The sequence below is a fragment of the Pristiophorus japonicus genome, chromosome 7 (assembly GCF_044704955.1).
Source record: "Pristiophorus japonicus isolate sPriJap1 chromosome 7, sPriJap1.hap1, whole genome shotgun sequence".
Taxonomy (NCBI): domain Eukaryota; kingdom Metazoa; phylum Chordata; class Chondrichthyes; family Pristiophoridae; genus Pristiophorus; species Pristiophorus japonicus.
The window spans coordinates 95,777,761-95,803,584 of record NC_091983.1 but is presented as its reverse complement, the minus strand read 5'-3'; the positions used below and the strand labels follow the sequence as shown (position 1 = coordinate 95,803,584).

The 25,824-nt window shown below is 47.6% G+C and overlaps 1 protein-coding gene across 4 annotated transcripts in view; it reads left to right on the top strand.

Moving 5' to 3' along the window:
• The window catches only part of trim54 (tripartite motif containing 54), a 110,279-nt gene that overhangs the window by 62,949 nt on the left and 21,506 nt on the right, over positions 1-25,824 (top strand). For all 4 annotated transcript variants that reach the window (XM_070885150.1, XM_070885151.1, XM_070885152.1 and 1 more), the window contains exons 5-7: positions 1,924-2,157; positions 2,265-2,287; positions 3,115-3,239. In XM_070885150.1, the coding sequence (XP_070741251.1) occupies positions 1,924-2,157; positions 2,265-2,287; positions 3,115-3,239 (382 nt within the window). The remainder of the gene's footprint in view (positions 1-1,923; positions 2,158-2,264; positions 2,288-3,114; positions 3,240-25,824) is intronic.

Genomic DNA, 25,824 nt, shown 5'->3' with positions numbered 1-25,824 from the left:
AAGTGGCTGTTCTTTTTTGTGTGAAATTTTGTGATAAAGGACATTAGTGCCAGGGAATGGGACAATTTCATCCTGAGCACACAATCTCAGCAGAGGGCACTCTCAGGTCAGTGGGTTAGAAGTTGAATATAACGCCCTCTTATCTGTCCTAACAAGGCGCCTCAGCTCCAACCTCTGTCGAGTAGCCATTAATGCACCATGCTGCCACTTTTTCCATTCCGAACTGCAGTCATTCTGTAGTCTTGTTTAGTAAGATTGGCAATCTAGTACCAATTAATGCTGAATTAGGGGAAAGAGCATGTTTGTGCCCATGCTCACTAGAAATTGATTAAGATTGAACAAACTCAATCCATACAGCACTCTTACAGCCAACATATAGAGGAGAATTTCATCCCATCAGATTAGGTAGTGGAGGTGAAAGGCCAGAAGGCATTCTTCATGTATGAGCCTTGATAGTATTGGCGGTCTATTCAGCTGTCTGTGCATCCCAGCTAAACTCAATCCTGTCCACTTCTGTATTCTCTAGTAGGAATTGCTGACTAGCAATCAGAAGCTGATTATTTTTCTTTCCCTAATCTTAGGGCACTGAGGCCAATTCGTATACCTTCACCTGTCACTGTTATGCTGAAATCAGCTGGCTCGAAACAGACTAGGGATCTAACGTGGATTTTCCTGGTTTGTCTGGCTCCATAAACATTTGCCATCAGGGAGGCTGAATTATAACTTTTTAATACCAAATATTTAAGCCAAATATTCTTTGTTAATGTGTCTCGTGTATTCATAGTCTAACATTTTGGCCATGAAATTCTCCAGGTGTTTTGGTTTCCCACTGTAAATGTGGCAGGAAATCAGTAGAACCCTCAGAGAAAGTGGCTAACGACGCCATTTCCCTGGGGTGTCCATTCCCCGTCAAAGCTATAGCGGGAGACCAGGAGAACCTCTGCTGAAATTTAGAGCCAAATGTTTTTGTCATGACCCTGGTTCTGTTGCAAGCCTTGTGCCATAAGCATTACTGTATTCTCTGCATGGCAGTTTGAGACATGGGGCTAGATTTTAGGCTTTCCTGTTTCTGGGGCGAAAACAGAGGCAGGGCAGGAAAGTTACTGGCCGGGAATAGGTTGTGCTACAGTAAGGAATTTTCACCATTTGGACCCTGTGCCAGGGTGCACAGCACGAAGGGAGGCGTTGTACAACCTTAGAGGCCCAAAAATGGGAACCTCGCGAACTAAAGTGCCGGGCCGTGTGCGTCCGAGAGGCCTGGCGGGGTGGGAGTAAACCTTAAAAAATACCACAAAAACATTCCCAAAACATTGCCCATGCCACCACAACACAAATCGCTAAACCAATTAAAAGAACAAATACTTGCACTTACCTTTTCTGCACTTTACCTTTCTCATCGCCACCGGCACTGCTGGACTGCTCTGGTTTCCCAGGCGGTCATTGCAAGACGCGATTCCAGGCGTACAGGTCAGGTTCGAGTCAAAACTACTGCCAGTGTTGCAACGAGAAGTGTTGCACACCCGGTGCAGCTCTCCCCGGCGGTGCTGCTACACACCGCCGCAAAACCTGACCTGAAGCTCCTGACCGGATGCAGTAGACCCCGCAGTCCTATTTCACGCCACTCCAGGGCGAGACCCAGAGCGCAAAGGACTGGAAAATCCAGCCCATGGGTTTCTACCTTTGACTGACCTCATCAGGATAGGGAGAAGAGCTGCCCTCAAATGTGCTTGCAGCAGAGGGGCAGGGAGTGACCACCTCCCTTGGGTAGGGAATACTACTTCATGTCAGAACATTTAGTGTAACTTATGGAGCTTTTGATTTAAAACCCAGTTCTGAACATTGCAATACTCTTGTGTCTGTACTTTGACTCCACCAGTCTGTTCCTTTTTTCCATGCCATAAACAGACTTTCATCTGTTTGCAGGACAACAGCAGAAGCCAAAAACAACTCCTTTGTGAAAAATTTGATGCTCTGTATGCTATTCTAGAAGAGAGGAAAAAAGAAATGCTTCAGTCTATTACTCGTGAACAGGAGGAGAAAGTGCAGTATGTGCGATCTCTGATGAGGCAGCATGGAGATCACCTGGAGGGAGCTAGCAAGCTGGTAGAAACAGCGCTGCAGTCCATGGAGGAACCCCAGATGGCAGTGTTCCTGCAGGTCTGCATATCGCGTGCTCTTTGTATTTCTATAAAGATCGTACAGTTGTGGATTTTTCTGTTTTTATTTGCAATGCAGGTCATTTTATACATTTCTTTTGTTTACAGAATATAAAGCAGCTGATTAAAAAGTAAGTCAATTTTAAGAATATGCAATTGAAAACACATTTTTGTTTTTGCTGTAATAGTTGTTCAGCAAGGTTTATTAGAGTAAAATATCTGATTTTCATGAATGAGGCACCTTAAATACCTTTCAATTTCTCTCATTACCCCCAATCTTCTCTCTTGTACTCTCTGCCCATCCCAGACAGTGCTGCATTAGTATTTCTGCTAGTTTACAAAATAAGGCATCAATTCATAACTAAAGAAATATTCAAAGATTGAGATTCATCTGCATGATCAGGGCTTTGCAAGCTCTAAGGTAATCAGGTTAGAAGGTTAATTTCTCAAATATTTGTTCTACTTCAAGAAAACACCTCCGGTGTGCTGTCTAATGGTATATGAATTCTAATCAATTCGAATCATTTTTCCACTTGATTATAGAGATTGTCTTGCTAAAATAAACTGCACAATTGCTGTTAATGTGGTTGGGTTTTGAAACTATAAGACAATAATTATATATTTAAAAATAGGGTTAAAATGGGTTTTCTTAATTTTCCTAACATCCATCTTCATATCAAGTTGACATTATGTGGAAATTGAAGCAATTAAATGGTAACCACAATATAGCCTAGAAATGTTCTACTATGTGAGTAAAATTTTAATTGCAACCATCAGTTCAAACTCAACTCAATCATGAAATCTCTAGGTGGAAATTGTATTAAATAAAATGGATAAATTCTTTACTTTGGCTCCAGTTAAATTGATATGAAGGTTGCTGTCCTTATTGATTTTCAGATTTCAATGTACATGTCAAGCTATCTGTAATAATATTTTATTGATGCACTGACACTCTTAGAATTGTCGAAACTTCAAAAGCTGCCCAGATGGAGAGAACTGAGCCTGGATATGAAAACATGGATCATTTTGTGGTCAATCTCGGAAAAGCCGAACAGATGTTGCAAAGGATAAATTTCCAGACAGGTATTAAAGAAACACCTTGAATTTACTCCAGTAATATTTTTTGTTTATTAGAACAATTAGGGACCATATTTTATTCTCTCTTAATTTTACTGAAAATACAGTATGAATAAAAAGTGATGTCAGACTATTAGAAAGTGTGACCAGGCTATTTGCCTATGCTCAGTTCTGATCTGAAAATTCCAACTCTCTACAAATGAACATTAGTGAAAAGTGAGTTTAACAAGTTTTTGCTTTTTAAGGCATTTATAAGGTTATTAATGAAGAATCTGTGTAGCATTCCACAGCTTCACAATCAAATTGTGACTCTTTTACTCCAGCTCCTGGCATTAGTCAGCTTAACAAATGGGAACATTCAAAGTATCATCACAGAAGTGAACGGTGCACAAGAGTTTTTTTTTGTCAGCTAGCATGGTTTTAGCAGCCATTGACGGCAAATCACAGTGAATGAATGCATTTGATTGCCCACTTGATTCTCAAGTCTGGTATTGGGAAGCTTCAAATGAAGGCAAATGGCTTCCTCCTATAAAGAAAGACTTGTCAGAGACACCCTAGGTCGCTCTCGAATGCCTCCTAAGTTACAGAGCTACTATATTTGCAGAGAGTTGAGACGAGCCATTTATTCTTCCTTTTGCTCGGAAATAATAGGGACCTAAAATAAAAATAAGTGGAGCAATAAATGCATATTAATAATAATCAACTGTCTTACAACTGAGATTGAAACAGAATTAATAGCCAACATTAGCAATTTTTAAATTCATATTTGGGATCTGTGTTGCTGATGACATTTATTGCCCATCCTTAGCTACCCTGAGAAAGTGATGGTGGGCTGCATCATTGAACCAACTCCTACACTGAGCTGGCTAGCAGGTCGATCCTGTGCAAGGGTAGGGGGTGATCATGGGTTGGCAGTGGGCCACAGAACTCCTGCTCCTCTTGGCCCCACGAAAATAAAAGCTAAAAGAAATGTGGGTCCCTTTCAGAACATGTGGTTAGACTGCTCACTATCTGGTACAAATGGGCGGAGCCTCGCCCATTCATATTTCAAAATTACAATCAAGATCCTACACCAGTATATGACCCTGATTTGCAGATTTAAACAGCCTCCTGCCCAAAACAGATGGTGTGTTGTTTGCCCATTTACAAGCCTACCTGAAAATTGAATCAGGTGGGCCTTGGGCGTCCAATTGGTGGCCGAGGAACAGTCTGATTTTTAATTACTGGACTCACATTTTTCAGATGAGAAACAGGTGGCTGGCAGTTGAAAGATGTTCCCTTTCTTTGTTCAGCTAGTTTCAGGGCAGCAACCAAGATTGATTGGAAAGAGGAATCGCTTTTCTGCAAGAGTAACAGCACTTTTTTTTCATAAAAATGGTACAGCTTGTGAGCTATGACAAGTACATGCTTGTTAGATTAATTTGAAATCTAGTAAGGTACTAAAGATATATATAAAATGCAAAGACAAAAACCCTGTAAGGTTAACCAATCATTCATTCTGATTAATACATTCTCCTTAAGAGGATGTGGCATTTCTTTGGTGGGGAAGAGGCTCCTAAAATATCTAATGTATTAGCTGTAACCAACCAAAGCTGTAACTGTGCAAGCATAATTGCTCTGTTTCCTCATTCAACATTAATCAGTTTTACTTCCTGTGGTGATAATTATGAAGAGGCTCTTAATAAAGGCACTAATTTCTGGAAATCATTTTACTAAAATTCCCAATGAGTTCCATTTGGCATATACATATTTTAGTCACGGGATATCACAAACAATTGGCCACATCATCTTCCTCCAATGCCTTTCCTTTATATATTCATGAGTATATTTAAGACCGAGGTCGATACATTTTTGGGAACGAAGGGAATTGAGGGATATGGGGATAGTGCAGGAAGGTGGATTTGAGATAAATCATCAGCCATGATCTTGTTGAATGGAAGTAATTTTATTAAATGGCCTACTCCTGCTCCTATTTCTTATGTTCTTATGTTCATTGTACAGCTCAGTGGGGTTGCCCTTGCTTAGTTCCATCTTAGCTATCCAAGCATAGCTTGTGTATCTCCAGTAATAGCTTCTCTTCCCACCACGCACCATTAACTCCAAAGTCTCCCAAGGATCTGTCCCTGGCCCCCTCTATATGTTGCCCCTTGGTGATATCATTTGCAAACATAGGGTCAGCTTCCACACAATTACACCCAGATCTATCTCCATACCACCCATCACTCCTGTTGTTGATGACCTACATTGGCTGCTGTTCCTTCAGTGCCTAAAATTTAAAATTCCTATTCTCATTTGAAATCCCTTTGTGACCTTAGCCCTCCATAACCTCCTCCAGTCCTACAACGCTCCAGTCCTACAACGCCCCAACCCCCCACCTGCCCACCTGACCTCTATTCCTCTGAATGTGAATCCAACCCTCCCTTTGCCACATAATTGACAGCTGTGCCTTTAGACACCTGAGCCTCACACATCGCCCCTAATCCCCTCCGCTTGTCTACCATCTGTTTCTCATTTAGACCCTCCTTAAAACCAACCTCTTTCTCTAAGCTTTGGTCACCCCCTTCTAATATCTCCCTCTTTGCCTTGCTGTCTATTTTTGTCTGATTGTGCCTCCGCAAACTGCTTTGGAATATTTTTCTATGGTAACCGCAATGAAAGTTATTGTATAAATGGAAAAAATAGCAGAAGCAGAGCAAACAGGAATAGTGGCTGATGCTGTTTGGAGAGAAGTTCAAATTATTCAGGTTTAGGTCAGATGAGATAGCTGTCCACAAAAACCTCGGCACTAAACTGAAAGATCTTTTTAATAGACATGATTTTCATACTGTGACCAATCATCATCATAGGCGATCCCTCATATTGAGGATGACTTGCTCCCACGCCAAAAAGGGATGAGTTCACAGGTGTTTCAATGAAGGACCGAATATTCCAGGTCCTGAACTACATGTTGAAGGGTGGAAGAAAACCGTGCGTGGATTTTTTTTAACTTGTGGTGGCCGTTGCACACCAACCACCACATGGGCTTGACAGAGCTAGGTCTTCGTCCAGTGGCAAGGTTTAACCAAGACAACTGGGGACCAGCTCTGCTGCACGGACTTAGTGCGCGCACATATTGCAGTGCTGCCCCTGGGCCCTCGCCTCTTCTGGGCCCTGAACTCGCGACTCTCCTGGCCCTCGATCATTGTGACTAATATACTACCTGAGATAGAAATGTGCTTTTTCTTTGGTCTTTAAAGCTAAGAAATGAGTTTTAAGAAGGAAATTACAACATGCTGCGGTGCAGAGGGACCTGGGGGTCCTTGTGCATGAATCCCAAAAAGTTAGTTTGCAGGTGCAGCAGGTAATCAGGAAGGCAAATGGAATGTTGGCCTTCATTGCGAGAGGGATGGAGTACAAAAGCAGGGAGGTCCTGCTGCAACTGTACAGGGTATTGGTGAGGCTGCACCTGGAGTACTGCATGCAGTTTTGGTCACCTTACTTAAGGAAGGATACACTAGCTTTGGAGGGGGTACAGAGACGATTCACTAGGCTGATTCCGGAGATGAGGGGGTTACCTTATGATGATAGATTGAGTAGACTGGGTCCTTACTCGTTGGAGTTCAGAAGGATGAGGGGTGATCTTATAGAAACATTTAAAATAATGAAAGGAATCGACAAGTTAGAGGCGGAGAGGTTGTTTCCACTGGTCGGGGAGACTAGAACTCGGGGGCACAGCCTCAAAATACGGGGGAGCCAATTTAAAACCGAGTTGAGAAGGAATTTCTTCTCCCAGAGGGTTGTGAATCTGTGGAATTCTCTGCCCAAGGAAGCAGTGGAGGCTAGCTCATTGAATGTATTCAAATCACAGATAGATAGATTTTTAACCAATAAGGGAATTAAGGGTTATGGGGAGCGGGCGGGTAAGTGGAGCTGAGTCCACGGCCAGATCAGCCATTATCTTGTTGAATGGCGGAGCAGGCTCGAGGGGCTAGATGGCCTACTCCTGTTCCTAATTCTTATGTTCTTATGTTCTCATGCTGTGCAAAATACTAGAATCTCAAGTTTAGTCATTTGTAAAGACTATCGGTTTTCTTTCCATATCAAAGTTCATTTATGTACTTTCAAAACAAGGCTGTAGTTTCTGTGATGGTGTACTGCCAAACAGTCAGTGTTGGGTCATTTTAGGTAAAAGTTGACTTTGGGGCGGGGTGGGGTGCTGGTGATTGGCAGCAAGGTTCATAGTAGCCAAATAAAGAAGCAGATGATTATTTTTCCCAAATGAATGTCCGCGGGATGTTATTGAGGGTACATGCTACCAGATAATGTTTAATCCTTTACTGGCTGGAGCTTTTCCATCCATTTTTATTTCAAGTGCTTGATAGATTTTGTTTGCTTTTTCCTGTGTGCACCAGTTTTATGGTTGCTGTGTTGTCAGACAAAAGCTCGAATCAAAGACAACTGTTTAGGGCAATTACTTCGGGCCATTTTCAGCCAAAGAATAAATATAACCTGACAGGGCATATTTGTTATGTATACAACACCTTATAACCAGTATTCTACCGCCACCATAAGGCGCATCTGTTGGAGTCCCAAGGGATCCCAACATCCCTTGGGAGCACTGCATATAAGCAGGCCTACCATGCTGTGCCAGCACTCTAGATTCAGAATAAAGAGACTAAGGTCACACTTACTCAAGTCTACAGTACTCAGTCACATTGCCTTATTTGAGACGTAACAACTGGTGACGAGTAATAGATAACAAACCATCACGCGAAAATGCAGAGAACTGTTGATATCCTAGAGAAATTCTCAGAAGGTGACGATTGGGAAGCCTTCGTGGAGCGACTCGACCAATACTTCGTGGCCAACGAGCTGGAAGGGAATGAGAACGCTGTCAAATGAAGGGCGATCCTCCTCACTGTCTGCGGGGCAACAACCTATGACCTCATGAAGAATCTTCTTGCTCCAGTGAAACCGGCAACCGAATCGTATGAAGAACTGTGCACGCTGGTCCGGGAGCACCTAAATCCGAAGGAGAGCGTTCTGATGGTAAGGTATCGATTTTATATATGTCAACGGTCTGAAGGCCAGGAAATGGTGAGCTACGTCGCCGAACTAAGGCGCCTTGCAGGACATTGCGAATTCGATGGATTCCTGGAGCAAATGCTATGAGACTTTTTTGTGCTTGGCAATGGCTGAGGTTATCCTTCGCAAACTATTGACTGTTGAAACACCGAAACTGAGCAAAGCCATAACGATAGCCCGGGCATTTATGTCCACCAGCAATAACACCAAACAAATTTTGCAGCATAAAGATGCATCAGCAAGTACTGTATACAAAGTAACATCGTCTTCAGGCAGGAATGCATATGGCAGAAAGTACACGCCTGCAGCTGCTCGACCTCAGATGACTCAGAGTCCGCAATCAAGTGTGAATGTGAGGCAATTAACACCTTGTTGGCGCTGCGGAGGTGATCATCGAGCCCATCAATGCCAATTCAAACACTATGCGTACAAATGCTGTGGAACAAAGGGACACCTCCAGCAAATGTGCGGACGAGCTGCAAACCATCACGTTGCAGAGGAAGACCGATCCATGGCGGATCAAACTGAACTAGAGACGCGAACCAAGGAGGCAGAAGTGTATGGGGTACACACCTTCACCACGAAATGTCCACCGATCATGTTAAAAGTCGAACTGGACGGAATTCCAGTATCTATGGAATTGGACACGGGTGCAAGTCAGTCTGTCATGAGCAAAAAGGCCTTTGACAAGCTGTAGTGCAACAAGGCACAAAGGCCCAAGCTGAGCCCTATTCATACCAAGCTGAGAACTTACACTAAAGAGCTGATCCCTGTAATTGGCAGTGAAGCAGTAAAAGTCTCCTATGATGGAGCGGTGCATGAACTACCACTATGAATTGTTCGGCAGAAGCTGGCTGGAAAAAATATGCTGGAACTGGGATGACATTCGTCCGTCGACGATGCCTCATGTGCCCAGGTTTTGAGCAAGTTCCCGTTGTTGTTTGAGCCAGGCATCGGAAATTTCTCTGGGGCGAAGGTGCAGATCCACTTGGTTCCCGGTACACGACCCATCCACCACAAGGCACGTGCAATGCCATACATGATGCGAGAGAAAGTGGAGATTGAGCTGGACAGGCTGCAATGAGAGGGCACCATCACGCCGGTTGAGTTCAACGAGTGGGCCAGTCCGATTGTTCCGGTTCTCAAGGGCGATGGCACGGTCAGAATTTGTGGAGACTATAAAGTAACGATTAACCATTTTTCGCTGCAGGACCAGTACCCGCTACTCAAGGCAGATGACTGATTTGCGACGCTGGCAGGAGGGAAGATGTTCACCAGTTGGACCTGACCTCAGCCTACATGACGCAGGAGCTGGCGGAATATTCAAAAGACCTCACCTGCATCAACACACACAAAGGTCTGTTCATCTACAATAGATGCCCGTTTGGGATTCGATCGGCCGCAGCTATTTTTCAAAGGAACATGGAGAGTCTGCTAAAGTCGATTCCACGCACCGTGGTTTCCCAGGGCGACATATTGATCACAGGTCGGGACACCATCGAACACTTGCAGAATCTGGAAGAGGTTCTAAGTCGGCTAGATCATGTGGGACTCAGAGTGAAACACTCGAAGTGTGTTTTCCTGCCGACAGAGGTCGAGTTCTTAGAAAGAAGAATCACGGCAGACGGCATCAGACCCACTGACACCAAGACAGAGGCCATCAAGAATGCGCCGAGACCACAGAACGTGACGGAGCTGCGGTCGTTCCTGGGACTGCTCAATTATTTTGGTAATTTCCTACCCGGGTTAAACACCTGGCTAGAACCTCTACATGTGTTGCTATGCAAGGGAGATTACTGGGTTTGGGGGAAATCACAAGAGACTGCTTTTGAGAAAGCCAGAAATCTGTTATGTTCCAACAAACTGCTTGTTCTGTATGACCCATGTAAATGTTTAGTGCTAGCTTGCAATGCGTCTCCGTACGGGGTCGGGTGTGTGTTCCAACAAGCTAATGAATCGGGGATCTTGCAATCGGTCGCTTATGCGTCCAGGAGTTTGTCCAAGGCCGAAAGGGCCTACAGCATGATTGAAAAAGAAGCTCTGGCCTGCGTTTACAGGGTGAAAAAAATGCACCAATATCTGTTTGGGCTTAAGTTCGAGTTAGAAACTGACCACAAGCCGCTTATATCGCTATTCTCAGAGAGCAAAGGTATTAATACCAATGCCTCTGCTCGCATCCAAAGATGGGCGCTCACGCTGTCTGCGTATAACTATGTAATTTGCGACAGGCCAGGCACAAAGAACTGCGCTGGTGCTCTCAGTCGGCTACCATTGCCCACTGCTGGGGTGGAAATAGCACAGCCAGCGGACTTGCTCTTGGTGATGGATGCATTTGAAAACGAAAAGTCACCCGTTATGGTCTGCCGGATCAGGACCTGGACTAGCCAGGATCCTTTACTGTCCCTTGTAAAAAAAACTGAGTCCTCCATGGGAGCTGGTCCAGCATCCCAGCAGAGATGCATGAAGAGATCAAGCCGTTCCAGCGGCGCAAAGACGAAATGTCCATACAGGCAGACTGTTTTTTGTGGGGTAATCGCGTAGTTTTGCCTAAGAAAGGCAGGGAACCGTTCATACGCGACCTACACAGTACCCACCCAGGCATAGTAATGATGAAAGCTATAGCCAGATCCCATGTGTGGTGGCCCGGCATCGACTTAGATTTGGAGTCTTGGTGCACCAATACAACACTTGCTCTCAACTGAGCAATGCACCCAGGGAGGCACCGCTAAGTTTGTGGTCATGGCCCTCCAAACCGTGGTCTAAGATCCACGTTGACTTCGCTGGCCCATTTCTAGGCAAAATGTTTTTGGTTGTTGTGGATGCTTATTCAGAGTGGATTGAGTGCGTAATAATGTCTGTAAGCATGTCCACTGCCATCATCGAAAGCCTACGAGCCATATTTGCCACGCATGGCCTGCCTGATGTCCTTGTCAGCGACAATGGGCCATGCTTCACCAGCGCTGAATTCAAGGAATTCATGACCCGCAGTGGGATCAAGCAGGTCACATCTGCCCCGTTCAAGCCCGCATCTAACGGCCAGGCGGATCGGGCAGTCCAAACCATCAAGCAAAACTTGAAACGCATGTTAGAAGGCTCCCTGCAGACACGCCTGTCCCGAGTCCTGCTCAGCACAAGACCCCAATCGCTCACCGGGGTTCCCCCTGCCGAACTGCTCATGAAAAGGGCACTCAAAACAAAGCTCTCTCTAGTCCATCCTGATCTCCATGATCATGTCGAGGGCAGGCGGCATCAACAAAGCATGTACCATGATCGCGCAAATTTGCCACGCGACATTGAAGTCAATGACCCTGTATTTGTACTCAACTATGGACATGGTACAAATGGCTTGCTGGCACTGTCGCAGCCAAAGAAGGGAGTCGGGTGTTTGAGGTCAAACTTGCAAATGGACTAACTTGCAGAAAGCATTTGGACCAAACCAAACTGTGATTCACAGACAGCCACGAGCAATCTGAAGAGGACACCACCAACTTCGACCCTGCGATACACACACAAGTGGCAACCGACATCACGGTTGACCACGAAGCTGAACTCATCCTCCCCAGCAGCCCAACAAGGTCAGCTGCGCAACAGCCCAGCAAAGGCCCAACCAACTCACCTACATCTGTGTTTGTACCGAGAAGATCGACTTCGGAGCGGATAGCCCCAGATCGTCTCACCCTGTAAATAAGTGTACTATTGACTTTCAGGGTTGGGGGCGGGGGGTGGGGAGTGATGTTATGTATGCAACACCTTGTAACCAGCATTCTACCGCCACCAGAGGGTACATCTGTTTGAGTCCCAAGGGATCCCAGCATCCCTTGGGAGCACTGCATATAAGCAGGCCTCCCATGCTGTGCCAGCACTCTGGAGTCAGAATAAAGAGACTAAGGTCACACTTACTCAAATCTACAGTACTCAGTCACATTGCTTTATTTGAGACATAACAATATTCTTCAACAAATTTTTACCGTCTGACTGGGGACAGCATATGATTTACCTTCTCTGTGGGATATGAGAAACTGAAGGGCAGGCTTCTCTCAATACAAAGCTATATAGTAACAGGATCAGGTCATTTCGGCCCTGGAGCCTGCTTTGCCATTCTGTACCTCAACTCCACTTACCCGCCTGTAATCCATATCCCTTGATACCCTTACCTAACAAAAATCTATCGACCTCAGTCTTGAGAGCTCCAATTGCTCCAGAATCCACAGCTTTTTGAGGGAGAGAATTCCAGATTTATGGTAGTAATTTGCAGCAATTTGCTTACTGGAAAATATGGAGATGCCCACAACATTCTCCTATCATCTCAGAAGGCAAAAAGATAAACTGCCACAGTCACTGCACATCAGCTAAATTACATAATCAGAAATAACTACAGAAACAGTAAGTCATATTGAAATACTAAATGGCACAATATTTAACAATAGAACTGGAAGCAGCCTTCCAGGTGTTAATGTGTCCTATTCAGGAAGCCACTTCTTGCAGTCTCTTTCAGCACATTCTTGGTAATACAATCTCTGATGTTGATGTTCACACACTTATAAAGGTTGAAGACCACCAAAGGATCCTTGGGTTAAGGGATTCTCTTTCTTTAATGAATTAGCCACCTAAATAACATGGGTGTCTACCTCACACTCCATAAACTACCTCCGTTTGCTTAGCAATGTTGGAGCTCAAAAATACCAGTTGCAAACAACACCTTCATCTGTATGGCAGCTCACTGAATAAGCATATAAAATACCCTGTCTCTTTCTAAGAACGTACAATTTCATTAATTCTGGATCAAAGCTTACTGGGGGCTCTGACGCAGATGGATCATCTCTGGTGGCCATTACAATCTTCCACTGAAGTGCTTGGATTCCATCTCAAGATAACCATCCCATGTATAAATATATACAATTCAGGGCAAGAATTTGTTTCTCATTACAACCTGAAACCTACTAGATTGGTGGACTTATTATTTCTATCTCTACAATTTTGCCCACCGTAATTCCTGAACCACCTCCAACCACTGCTGAGACTCTCTTCAGATCTTTGACATGTCCAGCAAAGTTCTCAAATGCTCTCCTCCCTGACCCCTCAAGCTCTGCCGTATGCAAACTGCAACTCATCCAGAGTTCCAACATCCACGTCTTATCTCGTACTAAGTCCAAGTTACCTATCGCCCCTATCTTCATTCCCTCGCACATTGATATCAAAATCTTTGTCCATGATTACAAATCTCTACATGGCCTCACTCCATCCCAGCTTTGCAACTTCTTCCAGTCCTATGACCCCAGTTTCCACCATCTAATTTTTTAAAGTCTGGCCTACCATGCATACCCTTTAGCCATTATGGCCCTGCTATTTGGAATTTTTGTTCCAAAATCACCCTTTCTTGCTACCCCTCTTCCCACCTTCAGTATCCTGCCCAGAAAACCCTCTTCAACCTCGCTTTCTGTCATCTTCCCTAATTTTTCTCCCAATTCTTGCTTGGTGGTGAATTCTCTCCCTCAGGTTACCACAATGGGATATTTTTGCTACATTGAAGGCTCCTAATAAGTGTTAGTATTGTATTATACCAGCTGAATTCTTCCTAGAAAATATATGAAAACCCATGTGCATTTTGGTTAATCTGTGAAGTTTTGATTTTTTAAAATAGATATTTCCATAGTGTTGTAAGTTGATCATTTGTAAAACATTGAATTTAAAAAACGTTAGGGTTCTTGTTTCCTCTATTTCCTGAATTTTTTAAATAAAAAAACAAACACAATCATCCAGTAGCAGGGCTCCAATCTTAAATTTTTAAGAAGTGCATTTTTATATTTAGTTCAAACTTTTGCCGATTTTTTTTTTTGTGCTTGCATAGAATGACATGGAATATACAGCACAGAAAAAGGCCATTCAGCCCAACCAGTCCATGCCGGCATTTATTCTCCACTTGAGCCTCCTCCGATCCTTCCTAATCCATCTCTATCAGCATAATCCTCCATTCCTTCTCCCTCAAATGCTTATCAAGCCTCCCCTTAAATGCATCTGTACTTTTGTGATAGCGAGTTGCACATTCTCACCACTTGCTGGGTAAAGAAGTTTCTTCTGAATTCCCTATTTGATTTCTTGGTGACTATCTTATATTGATGGCTTCTAGTTTTGCTGTTACTCACAAGTGGAAACACACTTTCTGTATCTACTTTTATCAAAACTTTCATAATTTTATATATCTCTATTAGGTCACTACTCAGCCTTCTCTTTTGAAGAGAAAAGAGACCCAGTCTGTTCATCCTTTCTTGATAGGTATAACCTCGCATTTCTGGTATCATCCTTGTAAATCTCCTCGGCACCCTCTTCAGTGTCTCTGTAACCTTTTTATAATATAGTGAACAGAACTGTACACAATACTCCAAGTGTGGTCTAACCATCATTCGATACAAGTTTAGCATAACTTATCTACTTTTTAATTCTATCGCTCTGGACATAAACCCTTGTTTTTTGCTTTTGTTTTGATTTGCTTTTTTATGGCCTTATTATCCTGCGTTGCTACTTTGTGATTTGCTTATCAAAGTGTGAAAGATGTCATACTGGGGAATGGTATGCTGTTTTTTATTTTGATTACCCAATTAAGTACTCCCAGCCTTGGATACAGCATTGTTCGTTGCAGAATTAAGGATGTGTCTATTTGTACTAACTGAATTGCAGCCGTTTCTCTGGCTCGCCATTATCACATGACCTATTGCTGATTGGTCCCCTTGGAGGATAAGCCACACCCTGAAGTTGCTCTGGAATGTGTGAATGGAATCTCCAAGCATAACTTTGCAAATTGGAACATGATCTATTTTGACTTCAGAAGTCAGAAAGGACACATCCCTCCCCCAGCCAAGATGCCTTACCCCAGCACAAGTGCATCCCTCCCCCAGCCAAAGTGCCTTAATCCAGCGCAAGTGGGTTACCCCCCCCCCCCCCTGCCCAGCACCACCACCATAGATGGGGCATTGTGTACGGATTGTTAACAGGTTTATTGGGTATGAAGTAAATCGTGTCGTGCCATCTGGATTTCATCCACTCCAATGATGTCCCTTGTAGGGGGTTGAAAGAACATGGTCAGTCTTCCCTGAGTTCCCTCTCTCCACTCCGATCACCACCCACCCCCAACCCGTTTCTCTCTCTCTCTCTCTCCCGCCGCCCCTCCACCAGTCTCTCTCTCTCCCACCCCCCCACCAGTCTCTCTCTCTCCCACCCCCCCCAGTCTCTCTATTGCGCCCCCCGCAGTCTCTCTATCCCGCCCCCGCTCCAGCTCCAGTCTCTCTCTCCTGCCCCCCCCCCAGTCTCTCTCCTCCCCCCCCAGTCTCTCTCTTCCGCCCCCCCCATCTCCCCCAGTCTCTCCCGCCCCTCCCAGTCTCTATCTCCCGCCCCCCTCAGTCTCTATCTCCCGCCCCCCCTCAGTCTCTATCTCCCACCCCTCTCCCCGGTCTCTCTCTCCCGCCTACCCCCCCCCCGTCTCTCTCTCCCGCCCCCCCCAGTCTCTCTCTCCCGCCGCCCCCCCCCCCCCCAGTCTCTCTCTCCCGCCCCTCCCAGTCTCTATCTCCCGCCCCCCCCAGTCTCTATCTCCCGCCGCCCTCCCTGGTCTCTCTTTCCCGCATCTCCCCCCCCCACCCCCGGTCTCTCTCTCCCGCCACCCCCCCAGTCTCTCTCTCTCGCCCCCCTCCAGTCTCTTCCCCCACCCCAGTCTCTCGCTCCCCCCAGTCTCTCTCTTCCCCCCCCCCCAGTGTCTCTCTCTGGCCGCCCCCCAGTCTCTCTCTCTGGCCGCCCCCCAGTCTCTCTCTCTGGCCGCCCCCCAGTCTCTCTCTCTGGCCGCCCCCCAGTCTCTCTCTCTGGCCGCCCCCCAGTCTCTCTCTCTGGCCGCCCCCCAGTCTCTCTCTCTGGCCGCCCCCCAGTCTCTCTCTCTGGCCGCCCCCCCAGTCTCTCTCTCTGGCCGCCCCCCCAGTCTCTCTCTCTGGCCGCCCCCCCAGTCTCTCTCTCTGGCCGCCCCCCCAGTCTCTCTCTCTGGCCGCCCCCCCAGTCTCTCTCTCTGGCCGCCCCCCCAGTCTCTCTCTCTCGCCGTCCCCCCAGTCTCTCTCTCTCGCCGTCCCCCCAGTCTCTCTCTCTGGCCGCCCCCCAGTCTCTCTCTCTGGCCGCCCCCCAGTCTCTCTCTCTGGCCGCCCCCCAGTCTCTCTCTCTGGTCGCCCCCCAGTCTCTCTCTCTGGCCGCCCCCCCAGTCTCTCTCTCTGGCCGCCCCCCCAGTCTCTCTCTCTGGCCGCCCCCCAGTCTCTCTCTCTGGCCGCCCCCCCAGTCTCTCTCTCTCGCCGCCCCCCCAGTCTCTCTCTCTCGCCGCCCCCCCAGTCTCTCTCTCTCGCCGTCCCCCCAGTCTCTCTCTCTCGCCGTCCCCCCAGTCTCTCTCGCTGCCCCCCAGTCTCTCTCGCCGCGCCCCCCCCCCCACCTGAAGACACACTCTCATTTTCTCTTCCCCCCCCCCCCCCCCCCCCCCAGTCGCTCTCTCTTTTCCACTCCCATCTCAGCCGCCTGCCGCTTCTTCAGTCCTGCTCTTGGCCCCCCGTCGCTTCTCTCCTCGCCGGCCCTCTCAGCCAGCCGCTGCCGCTCTCGGCTGCCTGTGGGCCCCCTTGGACCAGATGGATCGGAGGCTCAGTGCTGCCCGGGCCTTGGAGCTGCAGTGGAGGCAACATGGTGGTGTGGGGCTGTTCAGAGGCTTGGGCTGCTCGGCACAGTGGAGGCAATGTGGTCGACAGATTGGAGGATGGATTGGTGCTGCGGATGGGCGCCTGTGCAGAAAAGGGTTAGTGTAAATTGTGGTGGGATTATTTGTTCTAACTCTTGCTTCTGTGCATGTGCAGAAGGGTGACTTCGTACAAATAGTTACTCCACAGAATTAAACTCTTCCTACTTGGCACCAAAATGTGCCTAAACAATAACCACAGAAAAACATGTACTGTTGCACTGGTGTGACATCAACATTTGTCATACCAGCCGCTTTTGAACTTTAATGAGTAAAATTGGCAATTTGTGCTAGATCAAGGGCAGTATCATGCTATGGGCCTGTACCCACTGGATTGAGGCTGTTATTTGCTGAGGGCTTTAATATTTATAGGAGAGCAGTATGTAAGACAGTAAATGGTACAGGAATGATAAATTTGGAACACTATCTTAAGTTAAATTCTGCCAATTGTATAGTTTAAACTTAGAAACTTAAATTCTGGTGGAGGAAATTCTTCATACAAAGAGCGATCAATACAAGGAATAGACATTCAGATGGGATAGTGAAGACAAAAACCTAATCAAGTTCACAACATCGGCGGAATTTGACCCCAGTATGTCTGTCATAGTTCTTCACTAAAACAATCAAAAAATAATCCCACTACCTCGCTCTTGTAGTGTCTGGAAAAAGAGTCAGACTGAACACTGTGAGCTCAAAGTGATGTGTGACCTTTGTCTTTTATTGTAGGTTTCCAGAGTGTCTCTCCAACCTGTGAAGCCTCCTTAAATACCTGTGCTCCCAAGGGATTATGAGATCCCTTGGGACTCCAGGGAATGAGCCCTCTGGTGGCTGTACAGAGTAAATACAAGTCCAGATACATAACAACATCCCCCTGCCGCCCCCCCCCCCCCCCAAAGTCAATAGTGTAATTATTTACAATGTGAGTCGATCTGGGGCCCTTCTTGTCCTGGTTGATCGTCTCGGTGTGAAAGCTGGTGTTGTTGAGCCATTTGTTGGGCCCTCACTGGGCTGTTGTGCAGCTGGCCTTGCTGGGCTGCCTGGTGTGTTGGGCCCTGCAGGGCTGCTGTGGATGGTAGGTTCTGCTTCATGGTCAACCGTGGTGCCGGTTGCCACTGGTGTGTATGTTGGGGAATCAAAAAAGGTAGGGTCCAAGATGGGTTGCTCAGGATAGTCTGTGAATCTGAGTTTGATTTCGTCCAAGTGTTTCCAGTGAATGAGTCCATTTGAAAGTTTGACCTGAAACACCCTGCTCCTCTCTTTGGCCACGACAGTGCCGGGAAGCCGCTTGGGACCTTGCCCATAATTTAATACAAATACAGGATCATTGACTTCAATCTCGCGTGACACATTTGCACTATCATGGTGTGCACTTTGTTGAAGCCGCCTGCTCTCGACCTGTTCATGTAGATCAGGGTGAACTAGCAAGAGCCTTGTCTTAAGTGCTCTTTTCATGAGCAGTTCAGCAGGTGGGATCCCAGTGAGTGAGTGTGGTCTCGTGTGGTAGCGAAGCAGGACTCGGGATAGGCGAGTCTGCAGTGAGCCTTCAGTTACCCTCTTCAAGCCTTGCTTGATGGTTTGCACTGCTCTCTCTGCCTGATCATTGGACACTGGTTTAAACGGGGCAGATGTGACATGTTTGATCCCGTTATGGGTCATAAATTCTTTGAACTCAGCACTGGTAAAACATGTCCCGTTGTCGCTCACCAGGATATCGAGTAAGCCATGTGTGGCAAACATGGCCCGCAGGCTTTCAGTGGTGGTAGCGGATGTGCTAGCCGACATTATCTTACATTCAATCCACTTGGAGTACGCGTCAACAACCACAAGGAACATTTTACCCAAGAACGGGCCTGCATAGTCGACGTGTACCCTAGACCACGGTTTGGAGAGCCAAGATCATAAACTTAGCGGCGCCTCCCTGGGTACATTCCTTAACTGCGAGCATGTATTGCATCTGTGAACACAGGACTCTTAAGTCCGCATCGATACCGGGCCACCACACATGGGATCTGGCTATCGTTTTCATTACGATACCAAGGTGGGTACTGTGGAGGTCATTGATGAAGCTGTCTCTGCCCTTCTTGGGGACCACTACTCGATTGCCCCACAGAAGGCAGTCTGCCTGTATAGACATTTCATCTTTGCGCCGCTTGAACGGCTTTATCTCTTCCTGCATTTCCACTGGGAAGCTTGACCAGCTCCCGTGAAGCACACAGCTTTTGACTAGAGATAGATAATAAGGGGTCCTGGTTTGTCCAGTTTTTGATCTGCCGGGCAGTGACGGGTGATTGCTCACTCTCAAATGCTTCCATAACCATGGCTAGATCTGCAGGCTGCGCCATTTCCACCCCCGTGGTGGGTAATGGCAGCCTACTGAGAGCATCTGCGCAGTTTTCTGTGCCTGGCCTGTGGCGGATGGCGTAGTTGTATGTGGATAACGTGAGAGTCCATTTCTGGATGCGGGCCGATGCATTGGTATTTATCCTTTTGCTCTCGGAAAATAAGGGATATAAGTGGCGTATGGTCAGTTTTCAATTCGAATTTTAGCCCAAACAGGTATTGATGCATTTTCTTTACCCCATAGACACACGTTAATGGTTCTTTTTCAATCATGCTGTAGGCTCTGTCGGCCTTGGACAGACTCCTGGATGCATAAGCAACCGGTTGCAGTTTCCCGAAATCATTAGCTTGTTGCAATACACACCCGACGCCATATGATGACGCATCACATGCTAGTTCCAAACGCTTACATGGATCATACAACACAAGCAATTTGTTTGAGCAGAACAATTTTCTCGCTTTAATAAAGGCATTTTCTTGGCTTTTGCCCCAAACCCATTCGCCCCTTTTTCGTACAAAGACATGTAGTGGTTCTAGCAGGGTGCTGAGAACCGGTAAGAAGTTACCAAAGTAGTTCAAGAGTCCCAGGAACGACCGCAGCTCCGTCACGTTCTGTGGTCTCGGTGCGTTCTCAATTGCCTCCGTCTTCACGTTGGTGGGTGTTATGTATCTGTAAAGCATGCACTCCCATGTTCCGCCACCAGGGAACGCTTCCCCTGAAGTCCCAAGGGATCCCAGCATCCCTTGGGAGCACTGTATTTAAGCCGGACCCTAAGGCCTGTTCCTCACTCTGGAGTGTCTTAATAAAGACTGAGGTCACTGTTACTTTAACCTCCTTGTGTGCAGCCTCATCTGTGTTAGGACCACAATAACTGGCGACGAGTATACGAATCCAACGCAAAGATGCAGTAAACTGTGGGCATCCTGGAAGTTCTTGGAGGGTGAGGACTGCGAAGCCTATGTCGAATGGCTAGACCAGTACTTTGTAGCCAATGAGCTGGACAGAGAAGGAAGCGCTGCAAAAAGGAGAGCGGTCCTCCTCACGGTCTGCGGGGCACTGACCTACAGCCTCATGAAGAATCTTCTGGCTCCGGTGAAACCCACAGATAAGTCCTATGAGGAGCTGTGTACACTGGTTCGTGAGCATCTTAACCCAAGTGAGAGTGTGCTGATGGCGAGGTATCGGTTCTACACGTGCTCGCGATCTGAAGGTCATGAAGTGGCGAGCTACGTCGTCGAGCTAAGGCGACTTGCAGGACAATGTGAGTTTGATGGCTAACTGGAGCAAATGCTCAGAGACTTTTTTGTACTGGGCATTGGCCATGAAACCATCCAATGAAAACTTTTGACTGTAGAGACACCGACCCTCAGTAAGGCCATTGCGATAGCACAGGCGTTTATGTCCACCAGTGATAACACCAAACAAATCTCTCAGCACACAAGTGCTAGCAATGTTCATAAATTAACTGGAGCTGTGTTTGCGAGCAGAAATGTACAGGGCAGAAACCACGAGTCTGCAACTGCCAGCAGGCCTCAGGTGACCCAGATGACAGAGTCTGCAACAAAGGGATTCACACCTTGGCGTTGTGGAGGCTTCCATTCAGCCTATTCATGCCGCTTCTAAGGGTATGTTGGCAAGAGCTGTGGAACAATGGGGCACCTCCAACGAGCTTGCAGACGAGCTGCAAGTTCTGCAAAACCTGCTAACCACCACGTGGCAGAGGAAGATCGGTCCATGGTGGATCAAAGCAATTTCGAACCTCAGAAAGAGGAGGCAGATGCTGAAGTACACGGGGTGCACACATTTTCAACGAAATGTCCACCTAAAATGCTAAATGTAAAATTGAATGGCTTACCCACAGCCATGGAACTGGACACTGGCGCGATCCAATTCATCATGAGTAAAAAGATGTTTGAGAGACTGTGGTGCAACAAGGCACTCAGTCCAGCCCTGAGCCCCATCCACACGAAACTAAGAACGTATACCAAAGAGCTTATCACTGTCCTGGGCAGCGCCATGGTCAAGGTCACCTACGAGGGCACGGTGTATGAACTGCCACTCTGGATTGTCCTAGGCGATGACCCCACACTGCTTGGAAGGAGCTGGCTGGGCAAAATCCGCTGGAACTGGGATGACATCCAAGCATTGTCACATGTCGATGAGGCCTCATGTACCCAGGTTCTTAACAAATTTCCTTCCCTTTTTGAGCCAGGCATTGGAAACTTTTCTGGGGCGAAGGTGCGGATCCACTTGGTCCCAGAGGCACGACCCATTCACCACAAGGTGCGAGCAGTACCTCAAATGATGAAGGAGGGAGTGGAAATTGAGCTGGACAGGCTGCAACGTGAAGGCATCATCCCCCCAGTGGAATTCAGCAAGTGGGCCAGCCCAATTGTTCCAGTACTCAAAAGTGATGACACGGTCAGGATTTGCGGCGATTATAAAGTAACTATTAATCGTTTCTCGCTACAGCACCAATACCCGCTACCTAAGGCAGACGACCTATTTGCGATGCTGGCAGGAGGCAAGACGTTCACCAAGCTCGACCTGACTTTGGCCTACATGATGCAGGAGCTGGAGGAGTCTTCGAAGGGCCTCACCTGCATCAACATGCACAAGGGACTGTTCATCTACAACAGATGCCTGTTTGGAATTCGGTCGGCTGCAGCGATCTTCCAGAGAAACATGGAGAGCCTACTCAAGCCGGTACCAAGCACGGTGGTTTTTCAGGACAACATATTGGTCACGGGTCAGGACATCGTCGAGCACTTACAAAATCTGGAGGATGTCCTCCAACGACTGGATCGCGTAGTGCTGCGGCTGAAGAGGTCAAATGCGTCTTCATGGCAACAGAAGTGGAGTTTTTGGGGATAAAGATCGCGGCGAACAGCATTCGGCCCACAGATGCCAAGACACAGGCTATCAGGAATGCGCCCAGGCCACAGAATGTTATGGAGCTGCAGTCGTTCCTGGGACTCCTCAACTATTTTGGTAACTCCCTACTGGGGTTGAGCACCCTCTTAGAGCCGCTACATGTGTTATTGTGTAAATGTGAGAACCGGGGAGGGGGAATAAACCAAGTAGTTGCTTTTGAGAAAGCCAGAAACGTTTTATGCTCCAACAAGCTGCTTGTATTGTATAACCCGTGAAAAGACTTGTGCTAGCATGTGATTTGTCGTCGTACGGAGTCGGGTGTGTATTACAGCAAGCTAACGTTGCGGGGAAGTTGCAACCTGTCGCCTATGCCTCCAGGAGCTTGTCTAAGGCCGAGAGGGCCTACAGCATGATTGAGAAAGAGGCATTAGCCTGTGTATTCGGGGTAAAGAAAATGCATCAGTACCTGTTTGACCTCAAATTTGAGCTAGAAACCGATCACAAGCCCCTCATATCCCTGTTCGCTGAAAACAAGGGGATAAATACTAATGCCTCAGCCCACATACAAAGGTGGGCACTCGCGCTATCAACATATAACTATACCATCTGCCACGGGCCAGGCACCGAGAACTGTGTGGATGCTCTCAGTCGGCTACCATTGCCCACCACGGGGGTGGAAATGGCGCAGCCTGCAAACTTGTTGATGGTCATGGAATCGTTTGAAAATGATAAATCACCTGTCATGGCCTGCCAGATTAGGACTTGGACCAGCCAAGATCCTCTGCTGTCCCTAGTAAAAAACTGTAAACCGCATGAGAGCTGGGCCAGCATCCCCATTGAAATGCAAGAGCTAATCAAACCGTTGCAGTGGCGAAAGGATGAGCTGTCCATTCAGGCAGACTGCCTGTTGTGGGGTAACCACGTAGTGCTACCCAAAAAGGACAGGGAGACGTTCATCTTGGATCTCCACAGCACACACCCTGGTATAGTAATGATGAAAGCGATAACTAGATCCCACCTGTGGTGGCCCGGTATCGACTCTGACTTAGAGTCCTGTGTACGGCAATGCAGCGTGTGTGCTCAGTTGAGCAACACACCCAGAGAGGCACCACTAAGTTTGTGGTCCTGGCCCTCCAGACCATGGTCGAGGATCCATGTCGACTATGTTGGCCCGTTTCTCGGTAAAATGTTCCTGGTGGTGGTGGATGCTTTTTCAAAATGGATTGAATGTAAAATAATGTCGGGAAGCACCGCCACCGCCACCATTGAAAGTCTGAGGGCCATGTTTGCCACCCACGGCCTGCCTGACATACTGGTCAGTGACAACGGACCATGTTTCACCAGTGCCGAATTTAAAGAATTCATGACCCGCAATGGGATCAAACATGTCACCTCAGCCCTGTTTAAACCAGCCTCCAATGGGCAGGCAGAGCGGGCAGTACAAACAATCAAACAGAGCCTTAAACGAGTCACAGAAGGCTCACTCCAAACCCGCCTGTCCGGAGTACTGCTCAGCTACCGCACGAGACCCCACTCGCTCACAGGGGTGCCCCCGGCTGAGCTACTCATGAAATGGACACTTAAAAACAGACTCTTGCTGGTTCACCCCAACCTGCATGATCAGGTAGAGAACAGGCGGCAGCAACAAAATGTAAACGATGGTCGCGCCACTGCATCACGGGAAGTTGATCTGAATGACCCTGTAAATGTGCTAAACTATGGGCATGGTCCCAAGTGGATCGCGGGCACAGTGATAGCTAAAGAAGGGAGTAGGGTGTTTGTAGTCAGACTAGACAATGGACAAATTTGCAGAAAGCACCCTGGACCAAATGAGGCTGCGGTTCACAGACTGCCCTGAACAACCCACAGCAGACACCGCCTTTATCGAGCCCACAACACACACCCAAAGGATCAATGACACCACCCCGGACCAGGAAATGGAACCCATCACGCGCAACAGCCCAGCAAGGCCAGGCTCACCCAGCAGCCCTGCAGGGCCAACAACACGCCAGCCCAGCGAGGGCACAGCCAACACACCAGAACAGACGTTTGGACCGAGGCGGTCCGCCAGGGAAAAAAAAAAGGCTCCCGACCGCCTCACCTTGTAAATCGTTTTCATTTTGACTTTGTGGGGGAGTGATGTGCATCTGTAAAACATTCACTCCCATGTTCCGCCACCAGGGAGCGCATCCCCCGAAGTCCCAAGAGATCCTAGCATCCCTTGGGAGCACTGTATATAAGGTGTGTTCCTCACTCTGGAGTGTCTTAATAAAGACTGAGCTCACTGTTACTTTAACCTCCCTGTGTGCAGTCTCATATGTGTTAGGAACACAGTAGTGGGCCTGATTCCATCCGCCGCAATCCTCCTTCCCAAGAACTCCATTTTATGCGCCAGGAAAATGCACTTCGAGTGTTTAAACCTGAGCCCCACGCGGTTGAGCCGACTAAGAACCTCCTCCAGGTTCTGCAGATGCTCGACTGTGTTCCGACCTGTGACCAAGATGTCATCCTGGAAGACCACGGTGTGCGGGACCGACTTCAGTAAACTTTCCATGTTTGTCTGGAGTATCACCACTGCTGATCGGATTCCAAACGGGTATCTGTTATAAACAAAAAGACCTTTGTGCGTGTTGATGCAGGTGAGGGCCTTCGATGATTCCTCCAGTTCCTGCATCATGTAGGCTGACGTCAGATCCAGCTTCGTGAACGTCTTTCCTCCCGCCAGCGTTGCAAAGAGGTCGTCGGCTTTTGGTAGTGGGTTTGGTCCTGCAGGGAGAAACGATTGATAGTTACTTTGTAATCGCCACAGATTCTGATGGTGCCGTCTCCCTTGAGGACTGACACAATAGGACTGGGCCACTCGCTGAACTCAATCGGTGTGATGATGCCCTCTCTTTGTAGTCAGTCAAGCTCGATTTCTACCCTTTCTCTCATCATGTGTGGTAGTGCTCTCTCTTTCTGATGGATGGGTCGCGCCCCCGGAATTTGGTGGATCTGCACTTTTGCTCCTTGGAATTTCCCGATGCCTGGTTCGAACAGTGAAGGAAATTTGTTTAAGACCTGTGCACACGAAATGTCATCAGCGGGCGATAGCGCTCGGATGTCATCCCAGTTCCAGCGTATCTTTCCCAGCCAGCTCCTGCCGAGCAGCGTGGGACCATCGCCCGGTATGGAGTGGTAGCTTGTGCACCGCTCCATCGTAGGAGACCTTTACGCTAGCACTTCCGATTACAGGAATCAGTTCTTTTGTGTAAGTTCTTAGTTTCGTGCGAATTGGAGTTAAGGACTGACCTTGAGGCCTTGTTGCACCACAACTTTCGAAAGACTTTTTGCCCATGATGGACTGGCTCGCGCCCGTGTCCGGCTCCATTGACACCGGGAGTCCATTTAGTTCAACATTCAGTATTATCGGGGGACAATTCGTGGTGAATGTGTGCACCCCATGTTACCTCTGCCTTCTCTATCAGAGGTTCTGTTTCATTGTGATCCTCCGTGGATCTGTCGTCCTCTGCAACGTGGTGGTTTGCAGGTTTAGCAGCTCGCATGCACACTCGTTGGAGGTGTCC